This window comes from Gambusia affinis, linkage group LG11 (assembly GCF_019740435.1).
Source record: "Gambusia affinis linkage group LG11, SWU_Gaff_1.0, whole genome shotgun sequence".
Lineage (NCBI taxonomy): Eukaryota > Metazoa > Chordata > Actinopteri > Cyprinodontiformes > Poeciliidae > Gambusia > Gambusia affinis.
In genome coordinates this window covers 5,524,949-5,546,413 of record NC_057878.1, presented here as the reverse complement: position 1 = coordinate 5,546,413, position 21,465 = coordinate 5,524,949, and the positions used below count along the sequence as shown (strand labels likewise).

Genomic DNA, 21,465 nt, shown 5'->3' with positions numbered 1-21,465 from the left:
CGTGTATCAGTAGGATGAGACTCACCGAGTTTTTGCCTGTGTGATTAGGAAAAGTGAAATAATGGAAATAACTACACACTTCTCAGTAAATATCTTCCTAGCATCTCCTTGGCCTGTCAAACTAATTAATTGTGAAATCAGATACAACGAGCTGAATAATTTCTATTTTTGCATGATTTATTGTTTTTCTATTTCCTCTCTTTTCTATCAAAAACTGGACGACAAAAGTGATAATTCATAATTGATTTTATTTCCTGTTTCTGCTATTTTGTTTACTTATTTTGGATATTTAAAAAGTCTTCTAGCTCCAGTGTTAAGCGCTCATTAGAATGTAAAGCTTATAGATGTTTGAGAATGTGTCCTTGCATTATTATCATATCACTTGAAAACAGTATCAAAACAACAAAATTATCGTTTATCATGATAACTTCTGGGACGATTTATCGTCCAGCAAAATTTGAACTCATAAAAAGGATTTACATTCACTGATCCGAAGTGATTTTATTTTAAGTTTGTTGTTTAAGTATTAGTGATACGCACAGTGAGACGGTTAATATTGACTCTATGTCAAAAGATTATATCTTAAATGGCGTCGTAATTAATTTCAAGTCCGGGTTAGAAACAAACGTGGGGAGTCTGGAAAGCTTTAACAGGTAATCAAAGCGGCAAACGAGTTTTGAAGAAGACGGAGAGCGAAGGATTCTGCCTGAACGACAGGAGAGGCAGCGAGGTCGGAGGCAGCTGTCCGAGTCCGAAAACCGTCAGACCCAGAGCGACAGGGAGGCAAGGAGAAGCCGACGTCTGCTTGGAGGAACCCAGGGCCGTTAAAAAAGGAGGAAGTTTTTTTTTGCTTTCTTTTACTGCGCACATAAATCCGAGGTGACGTTTCTCCTTGAATCTGCACAAGCTTCTCTGTCCGGCTTGATTTACCTCCCCGCGCTCACGGCTCCGGCCCACTGCCGGGGCTGAGGGGGAGCCAGCGCCCGCCGCTGTTATTTTAGGCCTGCTAACTCCCAGAGCAAGGCGGCTCGTTAGTGCGCCTCGCTAATCTGACTGCGATCATTCATGCGCCCCGACTGCGGTGGGACCAAAACACAATAAATGAGCTGTGTCCTCCTGGCAGGCCGTAAAGCCGCCTCACCAAAACACCAGGCGAAAGACACCTCCACCAGTTACCGCCGGGCCCAGCTTGGATCTATATTGGGATGTAGCAGGTAATTCAGAATATATATATTTTTAAAAAGCTGGTGCTTAATGTGATAATTGGCTGTGGAGGTTTGCCCTTTTCATTAATATGGATTTTCCACTGGATGCAGGAAACGGTAAAGTTCCATTGCAAAGTAGCTGCGCTGTTCTTTTAGCTCCTGCAGTGTAAACACGTGCACAATAATTGCGTTTTTCCGACGACTGTTTATGCAATCCATATCCGATTCTAATATTAGCTCCTTAAAGTTTAAAAGTGGCTGAAATAACGAAGCACGTCACAGCGGGGGTCTTTTATTTTTCTTTTTTTAATGCTTGACTTCTCTTTTTCCAAATAAAACGTTGCTGCCTTCAACTCTGATATTTTCTTCTTTGCGAGGTCGTTGTATTTAAAAAGAACATATATATTTAGATCTAAAAAAAAAAAACATTTTCCTTAGAAAGAACAGGCAGAACTGGGCTTAGCCTGGCAGGATGTTTTACCGCTCTTTTTGGAACGAGCGGTAAAGTCCGTTTAAAATCGGCTGGTTTCCGGCCATGGACTGGGCTTTTACGCGCGGCCTTCAAATATTGAGTACAGTTGAGGTCTGGGTTTTTGGAGGGCCTTGCAGAAAGTTGACTATTAGTCTTCCAGAACCAGGTTTTTATGTGCGCTTTGGACCATTGTCCCCCTTTTCTTGTTTCTTTTTCTCTTACAATAAAACATAACCGCTGGTACAACACTACTTGGTGTTATATAAACTATGTAGGCTATATAAAACAAAACCTAAGTATTTGTTCAAATGTGACTCAAATCTGGAATAAGTTAATAAAAAAAAAATAATAGACAAATCCAAAATAAAGAGCAGAGCGGGAGATTTCCCAGAATCCAAGACTTTTCAGTCCCAAAATGATAAAACCAAATATTTTCTGGTCAGTGAATGCACCTTCCTAAGACTCAAACTTAGCCATTCGTTAAGTGTTTTAAAATGAAGGCAAACTGAGGTAAGAAGCTACTTAATAGGGAATTATTTGTTGACCATGTTGTGACACGTTTGTACTTCATAGACGCTAGAGAGCAAAACTTAAAAATTATAACAGGAAGGCTGGGAGGAATACAGGAACTAAGATGGACAGCATTTAATGAACCATTAAATTAAATGTTAGTAACCTTTTAGAAATCCCAATGTTATCGTAAAAAGCTCTACATCCAGATGTGAGCAGAAGGTCGGCTGTTTAAGCAATGCTAGCTGTGCTAACTGAGCTAATTGCCAGTGGAATACGCAAAAGCAGCATGAGGATGTCAACTTTAAATCATTTTGTGTTTGTTTAAAGGTTATAAAAGTCATATTTTAGAGCAAATGCTCTCTTGAAGGCTGAGTTAGGATCGTGCTTGTGAAAGTTTGCGTTGAGCGTTTGCGAGCTGAGCAAGTTGTGTGGCGGTTAGGCTGGACGTGTACGTCGGTGTGGTGTTACCTGAAAATGATCCGCGCCAAATTACAAATATTCAGAGGTACACAACCAGATGTGCCAGGCCAACGTGGATGGGCTAACACATCGCATTTGGCGCACACCCGTTCACTGAGTCGCCAATAAACCCAGATTAAGGGCTCCACACACGGGAGGCGACGTCACTTCCTCTGCCTTTATTTCCTGCAGAACTTGTGAGGCCAAAAGCCAATTGCCCTCATCCAGCTTAGCGACCAGCGTAGACGTAGACGTGCACACGCGCCTAGCTACGTGACACAAGAAAGTCGAAAAAGGTTAAACTTCTGTCGCTGCTGTCGTTGTCGCATCCCGTGTGTTGGGTTCACTGGCGGAAACCTGTAGTTGTCCTTCGTCCAGCCCGTTGGATGTGATGTTTTATCTGTTCCCAGCTTCTAAAAATAAACCGGGATCGGGTAGAATCGGCATTAGCAGATCGACGGTTTCTAAAACAACTTTGATTGTTGCAGCTCTTCAGAGGAAGGAATTGAAAGTTTTCTGCATTAGACAAAACGTTACTCATCAAACTTTCTCTGAGGTCTACGTTTGATATATTGTAAATATATATCAAATATTGATAATATTGTAAATATTAGCAGTGCATATGTGTAATTTTCACTGATTAAAGTTAAAGAGAGAGAATGAAGCATTCAGAGGGTTTTCAACCCTCCCTCTGTGTTAGCGTGACGCACAGGAAGAGTGCGACAAATGTCAGTGCAACCCGCCTGACCATAAAAAAACAACAAAAACCCTGTTGGGTCTAAATGACTCGGTCTCTGAAGACCGGCAGAGGGTTGAAGGAGGGTTAGCAGAAGCAGAGCGGTGAGCGACAGATGGAATCCGAAGCCGCACGTGAGGACAAATTCATTTTCCCTCGCTTCTCTCCACAGACCAATATCTCACTTTCTGTTATCTTTTCATCTGTTGCTTCCCCTGCAATAAAACTCCGATGCCAGTTCGTAAATCAAACGGTCTATTGTTTGAAAAATGAAAAAAGATGTCTCAAATATCTGTGCGCTTAATAATGCGGACCAGATGAAGAGAGGCTGCTTTCATGTGAGGCGGGTCTGCCGGGTTTACCGTCCCTCTCATTCCCTTCCTCCTCCATCACGCTGATACTCATCGGGATTCAAAGACCTGACGGAAGACGCCGCGACTCAAAAGAAAAGAGACCGGAAGGAAGGAAGGAAGAGGTAGCGGAGGACAACATCTATCTCCAGTAACATTGTTTATTTTGCTCAGGCAAAATAAAGTGAAAAAAAACTTTTATTGTACTGATTTGTTCCTTCAGAACATGTAACGCCCGACTCACTAGGCGCTTCGTACGACGTCTGAGGAGTCCAGACGGTGTTAATAACCCTGCTGATGTGGTGATTTGCAGGTCAGAAAAATAAAAAAATAATTAAATTAAACTAAAAAAAGTCTAGACTAGTCGAGGTGAAAGGGAGGGAACATTCTGTCACACAAAGCCATTGTTTCCAGAAGCATTTTATAACCAAATGTTTTGCTCTGAAAGTGTTTGGGTTTATTTATGGTTTCTATGAATAAAGGGTTTTTACAACCGGGCAGGAATTTACGGTTAAACGCCGAAGTAGACGGACCAGCAGACCCAGGTGGTCATACTCTGGAACGGGTGTGCCGTGTGCCAGAGCTGAACCACAAGCCATAACCTTAATGATCACCAGGAAAAAGCGATATTTCTTCTCTGAGTAACACCATAACGATGGTAGACTTTGCTCTTCCATCCACCATTAGGTGCGCGTCCCCTTTTTAAAAATCTATTTTCAGTTTTTGGAGTCAAGCAAAGACAGAAAATTGCATTTAGACGTTGCAATACAAAAAAAATTGATCAAATCAAAGTGTCAGAAAGAGAGGAGAGGCAAGCAGCATAAAATACATTTCTAGCTAAGTACATCAACTTGAGGCCACCTCACAGGAGCAAAACAAAAAGATATGTTAGAAGGAGGTTAAAGTGAGTTTTTGAATAGAAAATCATTTGACATTCTTTTTATCTCTTTTGATTCCATCAACATGAATAAATCTGCAGATTTTTACCAAAGACTAACTTTAGAGACGACCTGTTGCTTCTGTGACCTCATTGTGACCTTATGCGCTGCTTGTTGAAGCGCTTACCTTTTTATGTACTGCTGAGATCCTTGATGAAAATTCAGTAAAAACACATTTTATTGCATTTATATTACAAGAATGGATTATTTCACACTGGTCGGAAATCCCTAACTTGTCTTGGCAGATGGAAATAATATTTATTCTTGTTTTTTTTGTTGTTGTTTTAGACCTTTGCAGTCCTTTGAGTTCTCAAGACATAAAAAACATCCTAAATAAAATCTATATTATAATTATTATATTGAAAAATCTCATCTGTACGTCCCTATCAAAACAACCCAGGGCTCTGGAGGTTGTTACAGTGCTATGAAGTCTTGAACTGTCGTCATGTTTGCACTGGCCTTTCATATTCAGAGAAGCCAATAAATCTCTGTGAGACATTGAGAAAGTTGAACTTGATAGAAGAGTAAGGCAGCTTTACTCTCATTAACACACTGTGCGTTTAAATCAATGACAATTTTGTTTTTTTACTTAAAAGCCAGGCAGCCAAACTGAATATTTGTGTTTCATCCAGGAAGATTATTGTGGATACACCACTTAATGCCTCTGTTTTTCATATAAATATTAACAAATCTCCCCAATCTAATCCCTAATCTGTAAATTATTGAAGAGCTAGTATTATTAAAAATCAACCTCTTTGAGCTTTACATCTTGTTATAATGTTATTCTTTGACGCATGTTTGAGAGATTCTTTAATCTCCGTGGCAACCATTCAGCTATGCAAAAGCCTGGTTGGACCTAGCTCCGCCTTGGAGGATGAAGCTCCTCCTTGGAGATGCAGTTTCCAAGTTTCTGAGCTTCGAAACGGTATCCCTCCCCTGTGGCTCCTCCACTCGGTTCCTTCAGACTAGCCAGCAACAATTAGCAAACACCTGGTGGAGCTGAGCATCTGCTGAGCTCATTATAGGAGCTTCTTCTTCATAAAACGCTGGTAAAAATGTTGTTAAAGGGTTAATAGAGGAGCCATGTTGTGATGACTTCCTAAAGGCGGAGTTTCAGAGAGAGCAGGAGCTTCTTAAAGAGACAGAGGCCCAATTTCAAGGTATTAAATTACTTAGGCAAATTTCTTTTAAGTCATATTTGACACATATGGCAATTTTATAACAACTGAAGGTAATATAGTTACTTTACTGTACTGTAAAATGGCACTGTATGCCTGGAAAACACACAATACTGCACACATACATCTGTCTGCTTTGATTAAAAAAGCAATTCTGATTAATATCAGAAAGTCGTCACGGTGTTGTGAAACTTCTTGTCGTAAAAAAGAGGAAAGGAAAAAAAAATGTCCCTGAAAATATATTATCTAGTGACTGACAACATATGTTACTGACAAAAACAAGTTGAACAATGTTGGTAGCGATCACACAATGTTCTTTGGAGAAAGCCAGTGATTCTTTTGTTCCCACTGTTGTTTCATTTGCTGTGGATCTCGGCGATTTAGAGGGCAGCGCAAGAACACAAGATGTGGTTTGGGTTTAAGCAACAGAACCTCATGGAGAGATTAAAGAAAACAGCTTTTTGTTGGGAATAAAAGGCAGGTTTTCCTAACCGGACGCATTCCTCACAAGAGCACTTCTCTGGCCGAGAAGTGAAGATTATACATATTTTTTCGGAACATAACGTTAAAACCTTTGAAACAATGAATAGGTTAAGTTGATGGATGGAAACAGATGCAAAGAGTTAAACAGAGCACTCCCGACAGGATTTATTCTGTACCTGTTTCGGCCCGAGTCCCGGAATCCTTTGGCAAAGGGGTTGCGATCAATCTTTAGTCTGGTGATCTGTCAAAACGGCAGACAGGACAAGGTATTCTGAAATTGATGAAGCTCAAAATTAACTCACACAAAAGGCTTTTTTTACCCCCGCAAGACGCGACATCTTATTCGATGTGTGACCAAAAAAAACCCTAAAATCCATAAAACTGAAGAGTAAATTCCCCCTCTGTGAACACACAACTTTCTTTATTTTTTTTACAAATTCTTAAAATATGCTTGGCAACAAAACAAATTTTCTGACAGAGAGAAACAAAATGGGGCTGCGTACCTGCTGGTTCTGGTAGGCGGTGACGGTCGTAAAGACGGTTTCGGAGAAGCTGAAGGTTTTAACGCCCTCCCCGCTCGGCACTGGTTTGTTAGCAGACAGCTCACTGCTGAAGTCCTTCCTGATGATGTGAACCCGAGGCTGATACTTGTGCATGGAGTGAAGGATGATCTGAAAGCAAATATCTCTATGAATATATAAAGAAATAAACTATAAGGGGGTTTACAGCTGGGACTGTTTTCCATGTTGGAAGGAATCCTAAAAACTTTGTTCACTTTTGTCACATTTAAACGCTTCAGATCAACAGAGGAACCTCAAAGTAATCGTCTGAAGAATTGTGCTTAATCAAACGTATTGATTAATCAATTCCAGAAGATTTGTTTATTCAATACTTGGACAGGACCAGTCCGACCACATGAAGTAGGCTGAACACCTCCAACAGGATAAAAAGTAAATAAATAATCAAGGCCACATCTAATAAAAAACTTAACAGATTAGAAACGGTGATTAGTTTCCATTGAACATATGATTGAACAACTTGACATTTCAAAAATAACTTTGCTTGGTGCTCCGATTATAGCTGGTTAATAAATAGTTCATAGATATGTTATTAATTCATCTCAGCACTTTATAAATCATGAATAACTCTTTATTATGCATTAATTAAGGGTAAGAAGGAGACAAAATCTACTGTTTCTTTTGCTAACTAGCGAGCCAAATCTGTTTTTTAGCATATAGTCTCCTTCTCCATCTTTATGCATAATTAGCAGTTATTTATGACTCATAAAGATGAATTAATAACATATCTATGAACTATTTATTAGAAATCTGAAAGGGAAGTCTTATTGTAAAGTGAAACCATTCGCCTGATGGAAACACGCCAATTTTGAAAAAACACATTTTTCAAAAAAAGGTTTTGTTGTTAGGACGATTAGGTTTTTATTTTTTACTCTAATTTGGTTTGTTTTCCAAAAATGAAATGTCTGTGTTTTTAAATGATTTATCGCGTGAACAAACTTATTCACACGTGACTTCTTGTTTAACAGGAAACAGCGCAATTACAAAACTGACACCAGTGGAACATTTTAAGTGAGACCTACAAAGTCATTGACAAGAACCAGAGAGCGAGCCGTCGTCCCCCAAACAGAGGAGGAGCATCGATGACTCACCCAGCGGGTCATAAAGACCATCAACGCCCTGCAGGCATATCTGCGCTCTGCTGAGGTCAAAGTTCATGATTCAACAGTATGAAAGAGAAAGGGCAAAAATGGCATCCATGGAGATCAAAACCACTGCAAAACAAAAAAAGAGGGGGGGTAAAAAGACGTCTTGATGATCCTCAAGACTCCCGGAAAAAATATTCTGTGGATTTATGAGACATCCTATTACATCTGGAGTCCGGCAAGGCGAGGTTATTTATATAACTCCTTTCGCCCCAAGGCAAAATCAAAGTCATTTTCGTTGATACGACAGAATTAAAAATGAAGTTTAGGGGAGGAAAAAACCCCAACTTGGTTTAGAGTAGGCAACAGCAAATGAAAAGGTTTTTAACCTCGTTTTAAAAGAGCTCAGGGTGGGAGCATTCCTGCAGAGTACAGAGAGCTTATTCCAAATTTTTGGTGCATAAAAGCCTGAAGGCTGCTTCGTTCTGGCTCTTGGAGTGGCTGGTAGGTTTGATTCAGATGATTTTAGCGCTCTCAACGGTTTATAGCGTCGAAGACGGTCGGATCAGACACCTAGTCCAGCCTTTTACGAGTGCAAGACCCATTAGTGAGGCTCTGAACTCTGTTCGGTTTCAGAACCGGACTGGTACGCTGATCGGCTTTTGTTTTAGTAAGGACTCTCGCAGCAGCATTTTAAAGAAGTGGAAGCCGTCTTGTTGTTATTTGTCCAGTGAAAACAGGGCTGCGATAATCGAGTCTGGTAAAACCAAAGGCAAGAAGTGACTTCAGATCGCTGTTGGGACAATCGGTCGTCTAGTCCTGGACATGTTTGTAGGTCACAATGTGCTGAAATTTGATATTTGTTGACACTACGATCAGGTTCATGGTCAACGCTAAATTCCTGGGCTTTCTCTGAGCTAAAACAACATTTTAGAAAAATGAACATCTAAACATACTTAAAGTCAAACATGGTGACGAAGTGGCAAAGTTCGCTACAGAAGGATTGTCGTAAATGATGGAACTATGAATTTTGCTCTTTATCTGAAAAGGCTGACAGATAAACTCTTAAGGTCGAGTCTATCGCTGTGACAATAAGGTGAAATTAAGACAATAAGGGAAAAAAAGAGTGGATTTATGTTTCCATTTGTTCATTATTATCTTTTGAAGGCTTTTACTTTTCATGTGAACGGGATAACTTAATGAAATTATCATTTCAAAACTGACATTTCTTTATTTGCTCTGGGCAGTTTTCTTTGATATTATTATTGGTTTTCATTTATCTAAAATATAAGTTTTTGAAATTTACACTGGAAAGAAACAAAATACTTTTTTTTCTAGTTTCTAGTACAAATATGTTCTTGGTAAACTTGAAATAAGACGAAACAAACTTGTAAGGGACTTTTCATTAATAATTATTGTTTTAAGTGAATGATTCCTTGATGTTGATGAAGAACATACTGCTGCCACTTGCAGTTTATTAAAATGTCTTGCTGTAAGTGAAATAATCTATGCTTTTTTTAATCAATATTTAGACATTATTGACTTAAAACAAGCTCCTGTATCTTTCTAAAACGTTACTAGCAAAACAGTTTTGTTTTATTCCAAGTGAATTGAGATATTTGCACTAGGAACTAAAAACAACAACACACACATTTGGTGAAATTTGGTGTTTCTGCAGCGATGAAGTCCTTGTTTCTTTTCCACGCATTCCTCCCAGAGCCGGCTCGCTGTACGTGACTAAAACTTCACGCCGTCGTGAATCTCAGTGGAGGATTACTTCACAGCAGAGCGGAGGCGTCAGACCGTGTCGGCCTCAGCCTCGCCTGGGGGCCCCCAGTCTGCTCCTGATTAATCTGAGGGTGAGAAAACCTCCCCAGAGCCAAACACCCCCAGTTCTTCCCTCATCCTGCCGCAACGAGAGGGGGTCATTTCAAAGCGCCGGGGCCGCAGGGGTGAGAGGAAACACCTCCGAATATGAAAAACACGACACCTCCAGACCCCCAATCACACACACACACACACACACAGAAGAAGAAATTAAGTCTGGTGCACGCTTTAATCTACCATCCTCGTTTTTTGGGTTTTTTTTTGTGGTCTTTTCCGCCACGCTCTGCTCTTGGATCAGCCGTCAATCAGAACACGTGGGAGGAGCTGTGGTGTCTTTTTACCCAGCTCAGTAGACGTCGCACAAATTGTTATCCCCACCTCCTCTGACCCGAAGAAAGAAGGAAAGAGAGAAAGAGAGACTCTGGTTTTTCACCGGGGGAAGACATGTTGTCTCCTCTCGGTGAAACGGCCGTTTGAAAAAGGAGCTCAGGATGAAAACAAAAGGACTTCAGGTGGTTCGGCTCGTTTTCACCATTTTTCAAACCCGCGTTATAAAGTCTACATGTTTTTCAGCCAATTAGCTTAGCATTGTTACTACAACAGATACCGGAAGAGGTAAAAATAAAAAAAGTCATTTTCTGCTGGGTTTTCTAGTCGACGCTGCCTCTTTGTGTGCAGCAATCGTCTGGCTCTCTAGTTTGGTTGCTGTCATCCTGATGGAAAGTGATTTGTTTTTTTCAGAGGTGTCCACAGAAAGACGGTGAGAACTCATGTGCATATTTGTACTTAAATAAATTGCATCCTGCATCATTTTAGTCAACCGTCACTTTTGCGGTTGACAAAAAAAATTAAATCCCAATAAAATACATAGAAGATTGTGTCTGTAACATTATAAAACGTGGGAAAATAAAAAGCTAGGAATATTATTGGAGTCGTATCGATCCTTTTTTTCCCCCACTTCCGATACCGATATCTGAGGTTCAGTATCGGCCGATACCAATACAGAAAAACATCACTGAATGACTTAAAAAAAAAATTAACACAGACATAAATATACTGAATTGCAAATTTATTTCATAACTCTGCACCTAACATGTAAAAACAACACAACTTTAATTTGTTCAGTCAGTAAAATTAAGAGTATAACTTTTTTTTTTAAATTAACTACTTTGGTCAAATGTAAAAAAGAAAAAAAAAAGCTGCAAAGGTTTCAGAAAGTGAAATGAGGAATTATAATTATAATGTAAAAATAATTAATAAAGCAAAGAAATTTCTTCAATCTCAGGAACAACATAGATATTAACATCAGACTAGTGCATCTCTAGTTTCATTAGACAGAAACTTTCTAAACTACTCTGGGCAACCATTGAGATTAATGTACTGTTTTATAGCTAGGATCCATTTTAATATATAAATCATGTTTTTCTGTAAAGTGCCTTGAGACCTCATTTGTTGTGAATCGTCACTATCTAAATAAGACTTAACTGAAGTATTTAGACATCTGGTTTTTCTCCAGGAGAAAAAGACATTTTCAAAGACAAAAAGGCCGGTCAAAACTAGAAAGCAGCTCATTAAATGAGGTGACACGAATTAAATGCAGATGACCCGACCTCTTAACTCCAACGAAATGACTCAGGGAGCAGCCAGGGGACAAAAGGCTGACAGTTGTTCAAATTGAATTAAGTTAAGAAGAGATGTTTTCATTTTCGGCGGAGATAATCCCCTTCAGTCGCCTCCCAGGGGCACCGGGGGGGAGGGAGGGGTTGAATCGACAACCGCGCGTGTTCATATCACAGATCGGCGTCAAAAGCAGCTTAATAACGACCTTAAAGGATGAATAAATTACAGAGCGCAGATGAACCGGTCGGTTTGAGTTCAGCAGAGACGGGCGAGTCGCGAAACGAAAGAACAGAGCATGCCCCGCATTTCATAACTGCAGAGGAACAGAAAGAAAGTTGCATCGCTTTCAGGCCAATTACATGATTTTCAGGGCTGTGGGGGGGCAGAGGGGGGGGAGGTGGGCCGCGACGGGCAGATGTTCAAAGCGGACTTTCAGAAATATTTACTGTGCCGTTTGAAACAGTCTCACACAACAGCCCAGATATGTTACAATGCAACGCACCATTAACCATAAAGAACAAAAGAAAGCAACAAAAGGAAAAATGGAAAAATACAAAAAGATTTCGGTTATAGTCTTGCCTGCTCCAGGGTTTTATTAGATTTTCCCATACAGCAGAGAGGCAGGAAGTACGCGATAGAGAGAGCGACAGCCAAGAGGGCGAGCGGTGCATTCAGGGACTGCGTTTTCTGCTTGTAAATAAACATTTTAAATCAAAAACCTTCTGTTTATTTTTTATTTGGTTCACCATTGTCACTCTAAGAAGTAATTTTAATTTTTCCAGTTGTAGATAAACATTTATCAATTTTTTATCTCTGGCCAATTTACACACACTTAATCCACTTTGACGTTGCGCAAACTTTTTTTTTCTTATGGTTTATTGTATGACTAAATTATAAAAAGATGTTTTGTTCAGTTTTTTTATTTGTTTTTTTTTTTTTGGAATGAAGGCTTAATTTCTGGGTCCCCACTAAATTTTATTATTACATAGTCGCAATCTTCCAAAGTGTCAGCAACGCTGCCAAGCAGATTATTATTCATTTTTTATTTAGACAGAAACAAAACTTTTTGAAATATTTGTGAAGTTTTGGAGACCGTGTCAAACTTTACGTCCAGTTCCACGTTCATTTGACAAACAGTGACTCAGCACTTCTCCAGAAACTTTGCTGACTCACACTACAGGCTCTTTTTTTTTTTTTTCATTATTCTCCTCAACGTTAAGAACTCCTGCTTTAAACAAGAAATCCTTCATCTTGAACTAACTCGCCAGAGCTCATTAGCATTCACTCAGAGCCTGTCGTGGATGCTAAGGCTAGTTAGCATAGCCACTGACGATGTCGTCGCCTTTAAGACATGGAGAGCCACATACACGAGCATGATTGAGTGTTAAGACCCTCCTCCTGGCTCTGATTGGTTGTCATGACATATTGAAACTTCTAATAAATATGTAAAAAGTCCTTATAAAAAACTTTGCAGTATATATATATATATATATATATATATATATATATATATATATATATATATATATATATATATATATATATATATATATATATACACACACACACACAGCGAGAGAGAGATTACATGGATGCTCGTTTGCACATGCTCATTGTTGCTCTCTGTGCTAGAAGCCACAACAATCAGAATGGAGCTATATTTTTGTTGAATTTATTTCCTCCTGTCTCACATTACCTTTCCTTTGTTTCCACTGATATTCTTTTGCAATCTAAATTGTGAATTACTGAGAGGAAATGGTAAGCAGCACCAAGCAAAAGTTGAGCTACAATTGTTTGTGCTAGAATCTTTAGCATAGCAATTAACGTTATCTTCTTTTGAATCTTGATGCCGTTTCTGTAAGCGTCTTAGCCACCTGCTGGTGTGGCATAGGTATTACATCCATTCCTATTAATACTTACTTGGCAATTATTGTTACTTTTTTGGGGGGAAGGAGGCATTTTATCAAAATCAGAACCAGCATGTCTAACACGACAGAAGGGAAAGCAGCAAAGAGATGTCACTTTTATGTACGTTACGGCCACATGTTAGCAGTCGTCTCGATGGGAACTGCAGTTACCATAAACACGACGTACAGGCGGCGCCGAGAGGGAGACATTTCTAGCGCTGCGACAAAATGGCAGCATCCAGTTTTATGTGTTCCCGGAAGGGCCCGGCAGCGTCGGGGCCCTGCAGATGATCACATCAGCTCGGCGGTGACATATGTAATAACATATGGAAGTGTGTCTTTATTTTTTCCCTCTCCTGCTGTTCCGTTTAAACTCTGTGTTGTTCCCGGTGGGTGTTTAGGGGCTTAAGGAAATGAATTTGGAAGCTCCCTGTGTGGGAAGCCCCACAACTCCCTGTTTGACTTTTATTTTGTGAATTGCGGGTTCCTTGAAGAGTCGGTGTCATGAGAAACCGGCAACACAAAGTAAGTGTCATGAATCATCCGACATGCCAACAGAAGCGGAGTCTCTTTTTTTTCTTTTTTAGAAAGAGGATTATTTATGTCCTGGCTGGCAAATTGTCAAGAAACGTCTCCTCTAGTTTGGGATTTTGTGATAAAATTTAAAGGTTTAACCACAGACTACAGATGTACCACATGCTTTACACGAGAGAGACTATTTTTACCACACAGTTGTGTAATGCAAAATATTTTTGATATGAATGACACACCACATGTTTTCATCCATGCTTGCTTTTTTTCTGATTGATTTTCTAGACACAATTTGCAAAATATGACGCGATGACGATCATTAGTTTTCAGTAATTCCATTTTGAAAGCACAATTACTCAAAAACATCATTCGATTTATGCAAGAACCCATAGAATGGAATGTATACCAACAGACTAGATCAATATTGTTTTGATCACTTTTCACATGAGATTCAGTAGATAGAAACCACCCACCACTGCTACAAAATAAACACGACCGCGAATCAAACATCCTGACAATCACTTAACAAAACTAGAACTCAATCTCACACTACGCCATGCAAACGCTTCACTCACCTCAGGATTCTGGACACTTGAATTTCAAAGTGAAACTGAAAGCATGACCTATTTTTTGATTAAGTTGATTCAGACTTGTATAACCACTTGTGGTCATCCGTTTATTCTCAGGGATGGATGGATGGATGGGTTTCCATAGATGCTTTTATTTTTAATTCAGAAGAAAAAGAAGAATCCCCCCTGTTTGTAACTCCACAGAATGAGTCGGGTCGGTATGTGGTTCTTTAATCATGTCCAGGACTCATTTGCGTTCTGACTGCCAGAACCTGATGTGGATCCTGCTGTACCAGACCGCCTGTGAATGTGGACTGATCAGCCGCGTCTGGTGCCGTTCTCTTGGCAAGCAGATCACGGAGGATCCCGGTCGCCGCAAAATGTGAATAGGGTCCCGATTGTCTTCGGTAACGGAGCCGTTTGAGTCGCTTTGCCTGATTAGATACGCGGAGGGCAGTAAATCAAAGAGCTGATGACTTTACTTGGTGCATTATGGTTAAATATTGCACCTATGAAACCAACATTATCCATTCGGAGCAGCCAAGAACCACTAAGAAACTCACTTCAGCTGACTACCTTTGTAACTGGCTGCCTGTGAGCGAGGCAGTAAATCAGGCATATTGCGGTGAGACTTTGACTTCTAGCTGCGTCGCTGCTTGAGTGAAATACAAATCAACTTCAGTCATTATGTGCCTTTACCCGAACCGTTTTATAACAAAATCCTTGTGCTGCATGAAGGGAATAAATATTATGTATTAAATTCAGCACACTGGTTCAAATTCCAGACTTCTAATATGTTTCCCGTACAAGACGCAGACTTCAAAAAAGACAAAAAGAGCGTGGGAGGGCAACGTGTGGCACAGAAGAGAGAAAATCAATTTTGAGCAAGTCTCATGGCCGTGTGAGTCATGAACGCATCGGGTTCACGAAGATATTCCCTTTCAAGTTTCCTTTCATGCAAATGCATCAAAAAAGAAAAAGATTTCCATCCAAGGAAGGCCGATCCAGCTCCGGCACCATGCGAGACTCAAAAGGGAACGAAAATGAAAAGATTGAACATCGATGAGCAAAAGTTTGTCGGGTGAAGCGGGACGCTGTGGTCGACTGAGTGGAATCTGACGAAGAGCCACGGAGAGGCAGAACATGTAGAAAACTCTCTTCTTTCTCCCAACCCACCCCGCTTCAGGACAGTTAACTTTAATTTAACTAAACCAGATTCAGACCATTTTAGGCTTAAGCTTCACCACGTTTTTATTCTGGAGGAGATAAAAAGCCTTTAGTGCCGTCTCACTGCAAAACATTTGACACGGCTGTCAGAAAGTGAGTTTTGCTTCATTTGTGTTTTGGTAATGAAATTAAATATGGCTTTCCAGCCATTATTAAGCCTTCCAACCATTTTCAGCTCTTTTTAAAAAAAACTGATTTTATGACACATAAGCCTCACTTAAATGGCACGTTCTCTTGTGTTTCCCTTTTTGAAAAGGGGATAAAAGAATTGAGGAAACAGGAAGTCAGGAGTTATAAGAATAGTACTAACAATCAAGACAATGATGGAAACCCTGAGCATCATCTTAATGAGACTGCCATTGAGAAACAGAGTCAGAGGTTTCTTCAAATTGCCCATAACACAGACTGCTACAGGAGACCCTTCATGCCCACAGCCATCAGTATCGACAACCATTTGAATTAAAATGAGTCACAATAACACTGAAATCCCCCTTTGGGATCAAGAAAGTATTTTTGAATTTGAATTTAATGGAATTGCTGGCTGGACTTACCAGCAACTTTGACTAACTTGAAAAAGTAAATTATACATTAAAAACGCTTTCAATTATGTTGAAGTTACAGTAAAAAATAAAAATAAAAAATTCAAAAAACAAAAAGAAATTACAAAACTATATTTACAAAATAAAAATTCTCAAATAAAGATCTTTTTTTTTTTTTTTTAGATTATGTTGATGCAACAAAAGATAGTAAATGTGGGAGGCGCACCAAAGGGGGACATCGACTCAAAACTACATGAATGATGACGTAACACTGAGCACCGGGTGACGTGGCGGGTTTAAAAAAAAGAAAGAAAGACGTTTTCTTACGTGTCCCTGGTCGTCCAGCTCGTTGTTGGTGAGCTTGAGCTTGTCGAAGCTGACCACCTGCCTCATCCAGGTGTCTCCTGAAGCCAGAGAGTCCGGATGGATGTAAACCCGCGGCGGCACCGGGGAGTCCGCGTTTCCCGCCACCATCCACTTGGAGCTGTGGTACACGTACCTGCACGAAATAAAAAAATAAAAATAAAAAAAACGACAACCGCAGCGTGAACGTCTGGATAACAACCCAACTAAAACACTTCATAAAGTTTATGTTTGACTTGAAATAAAGACGGTTAAATCTGAAATATTTATTTATTTTAAATTTTTCAATGTTACTATTTTCGGCTCCTTTTTGTATGCCCGTTTCTGATGCTTCTGGAAGCATCCGGTGTTAAGATTTGACGTAACGTTGGCCTCGTCACCTCACTGAGGTCAGTTCACGGTCGGTCTGGTTCTTATGACGCTCTTGAAACCCTTGTAAGGTGTCAAGAGTTTGTTTCTCTCTGCAGAGGAAAAAAAAAAAACCTAAACGTCAAAAAAATAAAAAAAATCCAGTCCGCCGTTTCTCCAGTCCATTTAAAATATTCAACAAGGCCAACATAAAATAACCCACATGCAGTCACACGCTCGGCTGCGTAGTTTCAATTAAGCGTGGCCATAATATTTGATGATGTTGTGCACAAGGTTTTGGTACTGTGGGGAGTTCCACCCATTAAACAGCAGGAAGATGGGGAGGGGAAACAAAGCGGAGAGTAATAAAAAACAAAAAAGTAAGTATTGTTAGTGTTAGTTTTGCAAAAACATAGGAGTTCAGTTAGTTCATTGGTGTGGAGAAAAATAACAAGAGAAGGAAGAACTAAAAGGACAAAGAAATTAGCGAAAACAGCAGAGAGCGGAGCGAGGCTAACTAACTCGGAGGCTCGTCGAGAGAGAAACTCAGAGGTAAATAAAGCGAACGGAGGGGTAGAAGAAGTAAGAGGGAGGGGAAGGAGAAGAAGAACGGCAGAGTATGGCTGGAAATAAGTGAGGGAAAAGAGAGGGAGAGATTGAGGAGCACAGCTGTTTGCTTTTAGTTCTGGCTCTGAGCTCAGTTGAAAGTGTTTTATCTGCAGCGTCTCTGCCAAAGTCATCACTCACTCCTGAAACATGGACAAGACTCTCATTTGGGCCTTTTGTTATAGCCTTCGAAGGGCTGCACCACCCTGTTTAACACACACACCCACACACACGCACACACACACACACACACACAAGAGAGAGGCAAAAATTATACATTCTACCACAAGCAAAACCCACATATGTGTGTAAGAAGAAAACAAACGTCACACATGGTAGAAGATATTTCTGGTCCAGGATGGCCACATTCTCACCCCACACAGGCATATCAGAAATGGTCTTCCTGCCCTGAAACCTTTTCACTTTTCGTCAAGATACGAACTTACACTCCAATGTATTTTATTGGGATTTCATGTGACAGAGCAACACAAAGCAATGCATGATCGCCAAGTCGAATGGTTTTGAACAATTTGTCACACGGAGCCAAAGAATGGACCAGGGATAAAGTTCCGAAACATTTTAAGCAGAGCCAAAGCTTTAATGTGTTAAGTTTGACTGATAAATAATGATTCACGTGCTTCTGGTACATCCGTAAATCCACAAGCGACAATGGATGACAAAGACGCTTCTCTTGTTGCACAGGAGGCTAATTGTTAAAAAGAAAGATCTTATTGGACGCTGGAGAAAACTATTGTGCTAAAAGGAGCTGGTCTTATATAGCAGAGCTAATCAAGACTGTCTTTATAGCTTAGCTTTAGCTTGTATGGTGTTTTTTTCTACACTGTACTGCTTTGTATGTTATTAATTTCTGTTCCTCTTATTAATGTCTTGCTGTACAGCTTAAATTTTCCATTGTGGGACTAAGAAAGGTTTATCTTTTCTTAAACTAGCATCTCAGCGCTAAACATGTAGCAACTAGCACAGACGTCGCCGATGCTGGTGTTAGCGTCCACATTTCTAAATAGGTTCTATGAATAATCTAGGGTTTGTGAACTACTGAAAGATGAGTAGGTATAATAGCACTTTGCTCCAATCTGATTGGTGAATAACCTGAAAAGCATTAGAAACAATAAATATCGTTATCATATGTGCATTCATTCAATAACTTAGCAGAAAAAAAGGTCTTCTAATTGAAAATGTTGCTTCTTTTGTTAACTTACACTTCAATTAATGAACTACAGACCATCCAGTTGACTCAACAGTAAGTCTGATTCGAGTCCCACCACTAATTTAAAGCCCAGGCCTTTATGGCAGGGACCCTCAAATCTGGACCTGGAGGGCCGGAGTCCTGGAGGTTTCAGATGTGCCTCCGCTTTCAACACACCTGAGCCAAATAATGAGGCCATTAGCCAGACTCTGGAGAACTTGAATGCATGGTGAGGAGGTAGTTCAGCCATTTGATTGAGGTGTGTTGAACCGGGCACACATCTGAGAGCTGCAGGTCACCGAACCTCCACGCCTGGATTTGACGATCCCGGCCCTCTGAACCCCTGTCCCTGCCTCCCCCCTGGGTGTGGAGCTGTTGACAGGACGTGCACTGACTGCTGAGTCCACAAATCTGACCTTAATGGGGGAACGGAACGAAGAAAGTCGTAAAATGTCCGTACTGTAACAAGAACATGGAACGAAGAGCTCGGCTCAGGCGGGACCGAAACAAAGCGCAACGTGGAATGTGTTGCATGACATGGAGCACACTGTCCCTATGGGGGAAAACGTGGTGGATGCATGGAAACTCAGGGAAGCTGTTTGGAGTTGATAGGTAGATAAACGTAGGGAAAATCATGCAGGAAAACCTGTTAGAAGTTGCAAAATTGATCTGATGTTACAGGAATTGTGCTAGTTTTGCAAACGAGACACAGATCCTGTCACTACAGGAGCTATACGACCAACAAAACCTGCAGCTGTAGGAGCAGCAGATGTTGGTTGACTGGAAGTATCCAACGTGAACTCAGAACACACATAGTCGTACTACATTCTGAAAATAATTCAGAATTTTCCTCTTACTTCCCAATCTAAAATTTGTTTAGGTTTGTTGCAAAAACACAAACTCTTGCTAAGTATTTTAGTCTAGCTTCTAGTGCAAATATCTTATTTCACATGAAATATATAAAAACCAACAAAAGGTAAATTTTCAGTAAGACACAGGGGCTTGTTTTAAGTCAATAATTCCTTAATAATGAGGAAGAAGTGTTAGTTCTGGTTCCACTGGCAGATTATTTCACTCGTAACATTTTTCCCGTTTCTCAAAATTAATTGACTAAAAACAAGCTCTTATATCTTACTAAAAGGTTACTTATGAGTTATAAAAAGTTACTTATGAGTTAGTTTTGTCTTATTTCAAGTGCTCTAAGATATTTGCATTATAGAAACTAGACCAAAAAACGATTTTACGTTTCCTTAAAACGTTTTCTATTTTGTAATACAACAAAATGTGGAAGAAAATCTGCAGGTCTGAATAACTTTTTCAAAGCACTCTATCTAGAAAATCAGTTAAGATGGTGCAACAACAAATCAAAGCAAACGTTACGGACATGGACGGAGTGAGCAGGTTAAGTCCTGAAGAGGCATCGTGGCAGCAGAGAAAAGTCGGACCAGAGGTTCTATCAGAGCAGACGGATCTTCTGTGAGCTTCCTGCTAAAGTCTGTTTTTGTTTTTTACTTCATTTTTTTTGTGCTATGTGGTGAGAGCAAATGGATGACACTGATAATAGATCAAACTTTTGGTTTATAAACCTGCACTATGCTCAAAGTAATTACATGAGCCATGTCAGAATCAACTTCTCTTATAGTTTTCATCTGCATTGTTTTAATCTCAGAAAATATTCCAGCAACTGTACATTTTTGAAGACAAACAAACCTTAAAATCTGAGTTTAGTAAAGTCAATATGGTAAAGTTCTCCACAAAAAAACAAGGTTTTGTTTATTCCCTTTAAGACTACAGCCAATGCAAATAAACATTTGCATGAAAAACGATTGTTACATTTTTAAGTACTACGCTAAAAATAAAGTTATCTTAATTGTAAATTTAATAATGACGCATTTTGTACAGGAAAATGTCCGCCTTAATGCATAAAGAGTCAAAGGTCACGGGATTGGATTATTTAAGAGAAAATAATAAGAACTTGGTGTTGTTGTTTGTTTGTTTGTTTGTTGTTGGGGTTTTATTTGCTAATCCGACGCCACCAGTGGGCATTGCACCTCAAAGCTTTACTTTTCCAACTTTTCATTTCAGCTTTATCTTTTTCTTCCCGTTCTTATTTATGACTGATACATATATGTTTAGCATCTGTGTTGGGAAAAATGTGATTTCTCTCGAATTCACATTTTTTGAGATGTTTAATCTACCACTGAAGACGGTTTAACGACGAGTTCATAGATCAGATTCAACGTTAGCTTCTCGGCTGAAAGGAACTATCACCACTGGTGACCTCTTTTCAAATCAGATCAGTTTTAGGGTTTTCCATGAAATTGAAAAATTAGGATCTACAGTTTGTAAAAGGAAAATAAATAAAATTTTAAAAAAGCTTTGTAATTAAAATTCAGTTTGGTTAAAATATGCAAAACTGAATATTTACTCAGATATCTGGACAGTAAAAAAGAATCTAAGTCTTTGTCGTCACGTTGTCACTGCAACGCCGCGATCTTCTCTGCGACCTTTGACCTTCACGCCCTCGCTCCCCCTTTCACGGACGCACAGACCTCAACAAAGGGTGCCAGGCGTTCCTGCAATTTCCTGTTTGGAGCGCTGTTTAGGGTTACGCTCGGCGTAGCAGGGAAAGTGTTAAGGAACGAGGAAACTCAAGCCCCCCAAACGGGACTGGAAATCTGATTAGTCCTCTCGCTTTCATCTTTCATAAATCCGCCATCTGGC

At 39.9% G+C, this 21,465-nt stretch overlaps 1 protein-coding gene across 1 annotated transcript in view; it reads right to left on the bottom strand.

Annotated features, from left to right (window-relative positions):
* The window catches only part of tbx15 (T-box transcription factor 15), a 48,946-nt gene that overhangs the window by 5,807 nt on the left and 21,674 nt on the right, over nucleotides 1–21,465 (bottom strand). Inside the window, exons 4-6 of the mRNA XM_044131739.1 lie at nucleotides 16,545–16,716; nucleotides 6,838–7,005; nucleotides 6,511–6,575 (exon numbers count right to left, since the gene is read on the bottom strand). Of these exons, the coding sequence (XP_043987674.1) occupies nucleotides 6,511–6,575; nucleotides 6,838–7,005; nucleotides 16,545–16,716 (405 nt within the window). The remainder of the gene's footprint in view (nucleotides 1–6,510; nucleotides 6,576–6,837; nucleotides 7,006–16,544; nucleotides 16,717–21,465) is intronic.